This window comes from Vicia villosa, unplaced genomic scaffold, assembly GCF_029867415.1.
Source record: "Vicia villosa cultivar HV-30 ecotype Madison, WI unplaced genomic scaffold, Vvil1.0 ctg.001961F_1_1, whole genome shotgun sequence".
Lineage (NCBI taxonomy): Eukaryota > Viridiplantae > Streptophyta > Magnoliopsida > Fabales > Fabaceae > Vicia > Vicia villosa.
The window spans coordinates 12885-16582 of record NW_026705791.1 but is presented as its reverse complement, the minus strand read 5'-3'; the positions used below and the strand labels follow the sequence as shown (position 1 = coordinate 16582).

Genomic DNA, 3698 nt, shown 5'->3' with positions numbered 1-3698 from the left:
CTTCTCACTCATATCATATCTCTCCCGCCTATTTCACTTTCACACACATTGCACGACTGTTCATGTTCCTTAACTTTACCAAACAAAAATGTCAACAAGCGAACCAAACAAAAACATCTTCTGCATATACGATTCTCGTATTGCAACCTTAGTTTCTCCAAACTCACATGAACTTGTTTCCACTCAAACACTAGCCAACTTCCTTAAACCATGTTCCAAAACCATTCACCATTCAGAACCACCACCGTTTCACAAAAATCATTATCATCCTCTTCCTAAGATTGACTTCAAAGGTTGGAAAAACCCCCAAACCAAATGGAGTGATTGGGTTGAAACATTAACAGCAGAACATGCTGTCACATGGAACCAAACAGGTTCATGCGATGCCCTTTTGTCTTCCCTATACCATTTCCCAAAAAACCCATATTTGATTCTTGCATTGGTTCATCACTGGTCTCCAAAAACCAATACTTTTGTTTTTCCTTGGGGTGAAGCCACTATCACACTTGAAGATGTGATGATCCTCGGTGGATTTTCAGTTCTGGGTGAATCCATTACTCTTCCTCTTTCTTCTGATTTGCTTTCAGTAGAAGCTAAATTGATTGAACTTCGAAGGAGAATGTCGAAAACAAAGTCTAAAAAAGCTGATCATAATACATGGTTGAAGTTCTTCAAAGAGGGTTTGGAAAAAGAAGAAAGTCATGAAATTTTTGAACTTGAGCATGTGGGTTTTCTGTGTTTATGGTTAGCAAGGTTTGTTTTTCCTTCTATTTCAGATTCTGGTATCGACCCGCGTGTTTTTCATATTGCTATTCATTTGTCTCAAGGTAGAAGAATAGCTCTTGCACCTTCTGTTCTTGCTGGAATTTATCATAATTTGAGTTTGCTTAAAGAAAAACTAGTTTCTTTTTCTGTGAAGGATTTGGATTTGAAAGTTAATGGTCTATTTCAGCTTGTGCAACTATGGATATTTGAAAGGTTTCCAATTCTTGGTCCAGCTTGTCCTAATGAACTGAAAAAAGGTGAACCTAGAGCTGCAAGGTGGCACAAGCTTAATAACTCTGAAACTGATAATGCTGGTTTTGAGTTCATTATGTCTGCTTTGGAATCGAAAGAGAATTTTCGGTGGCGTCCTTATGTATATGATTTGAAAAATTGGTGCTTTGTGTCACATTACAAAGAAAATGAACAATTTATTGTTGTTGATGATGGTTCAAATTGTGGTTTAGCAGATGAGTTGAGGTGTTTCGGAGTGTGTTTGTGTGCTGATGAGATTTTCGATTTGGACTGTGTTGAGAAGTATATGCCATATAGGGTTGCAATGCAATTTGGAATGGATCAAGATGTTCCTCCTGGTGATTTTACTTCTATGAGTCCAAGTTGTAAAGGAAAGTTTAGCCTTTATGTTCCTGCTAAATGTTATAAGCCTTGTGTGTCATTGGAATATCACAATTGGTGGAAGAAATCAATAGTGGATGATTATGATATGTTGGATGAAGTGATGATTGCAAAGCAATATTGTGAAGAGGGAAAACATGCTTCTATTGGTTCTATTGAAAGTGGTTCAAAGAGAAAATCATCAAGCAATGAGGAAAACAATAGTAGTATTGAAGTTGTTGAAGCCAAGAGATTGAAGAAGAATGAACAATCTTTCAATCATGGATTGAACAATGATGATGATGTTGGAAAAGGGAAAGAACAATATGGTGTAGGAAGTTATGATAACCCTTTGGATGTTGAAGGTTATGCATGCACCATTTTGGGGGCTTCTTCTTCTCACCCTATAAGTATTTGATAATTACATGAAGGAACTTTTTGGTGCTTTTTTTTGGACGAAAGGCAAAAGCTAAAGGCATGTTTGGATTTGAACATGAAGGTTTGATATTTTCTGAATGGCCTCAACTAGTTTTTTTATTTTTGGTGCAAGGCCCAAACAAGGTTTTATTCTTCAATATTTAAGAGCATCTTTTGTATGTAAATTTTGGTGCATCTAGTGCATTCATATGTACATGAGAATATCTCCCTATTCTTCTACTTGAAGCAATATTTTGTAACTTCTGTATCATGTTGCTGCATATCAATGATGCATTTATGATTATTCTATAAGTTGCCTTTTATGCTTTTTCTATAAGATAATTCCCTTCTACTTAACTAAGAAAACCCAGCAAAATTAATAACGAATGGAAACAAGGTTGGTATGTAACCGTTTGTGTCATTGACTCATAATTGTATCACCTTAATTGGGAAATTTTGGGGTATATTTTAGCATTTTTTTTAGAAATATTATGGACAATTTTTCTACTGCATTTTTGTAACGTATACTAGATTTTGGTAAATTTAAGATATTGAGGGAGTTACACTTTTTTTTAAAGGGATAAATTTAAATTATAAGAGGCATAAGTTTGCAATGTTGAAAAATTATACGTTGCACTTTTTTTTTTAACGTATATATGTTTCTCTCTACATGTTCAAATCATTTAAGCCTATTTCTCTTATCTTTTCTGTTACAGATGTTACCTCAATATTCTCTCTAATATTATCATTGTTGATCTTATGTCGTCGAGTATTACCGCACATCTAACACAACATCATCATCCCTGCTACACTTACTTTATTCACGTGTTGATTCTTAATTGACCAACATTATCTCTCGTACAACATCGCAGGTCGTACTGATGTTCGAAAAAATTTCCTTTCAGCTTGAGCGATACTTTTGAGTTACATAATACCCCCGATACCCTCCTTTATTTCTACCATTCATCCTGAAATCAATGGTTTACATCCCTTTCCACTTCTCAATCATTTTTATTACGAACCCAAGATATTTAAATTGCATGTCTTGTTTGAGTGTCAGGTAAAATTATTGTATTCATCTACCTATTTGAGTGGTTATCCTTTCCTCATAGGAGGAGCGATGTTGTTCATGGATGAGAAGTCTCCTTCGTAAAGGATGATGTGGCAAAGCAGATGTTCATGTTCAGATTGAGGTAAATACTAGATGATGTAAATGATGAAGTGTATAATCAGCTGGATTAGGCAGGTGTTCTTGCTCATGCACATCATGATGATAATTATGTGTCTAAGAACGTGCCTTAACACGATGATGAGGTCCAAAAAGGTAATGATGAAGATTAGGTTGCGAATGGGTTTTGTACTATGATAATATTATTGGGTTATAAAAGATAACTCATGATAAAAATAAGGTAAGTACAATGACATTAGACTCATTCGCCCGACTAGGGGTTGGTCGGCCATTTGGGCTAAGATTCCCATATTGAATAGGCCGCTCATTTAGGCTTGGTCACCCGATCTGGTATCCACAGTCAATTTTCCTGGTCAAACATGGGTTATGAAGTGGTAGTCAATGGAAAACCTTCCACACCCCCCCCCCATAATTTAGAAGAGAATGAGCCTTCTGTTACCCCCTCACTCATGATCATGGTAGTCAATGGAAAACCTTCCACACACACACCCCCCATAAAATTGCAAATATGTTTAAATAATTTATAATTTTAAAGAAGAAATATTTGAATAAAATAACCCATTAATAACTAAGTGATAATAATATATACATTGTGTGGAAACTTGAGAAGCAAATTCATATGGCCTAGTGGTAAGTGCATTGGTGGTAAGGAGTTAAAGGGCATGAGTTCAAGGCCTACTTGAGACAAAGTTTTTTAGATTTTTTAGAAAATTTG

The 3698-nt window shown here is 35.5% G+C and overlaps 1 protein-coding gene across 1 annotated transcript; it reads left to right on the top strand.

Moving 5' to 3' along the window:
- Positions 1–2035, top strand: LOC131637280 (uncharacterized). Its single transcript, XM_058907862.1, has one exon. It carries the CDS (start codon positions 89–91, stop codon positions 1793–1795), a length of 1707 nt encoding a protein of 568 aa, XP_058763845.1. The 5' UTR covers positions 1–88; the 3' UTR covers positions 1796–2035.
- The last annotated feature ends 1663 nt before the right edge of the window (positions 2036–3698 follow it).

Excerpts from the sequence above, each read along its gene's own strand:
- LOC131637280 (XM_058907862.1), top strand. The coding sequence starts at position 89 with ATGTCAACAAGCGAACCAAACAAAAACATCTTCTGCATATACGATTCT.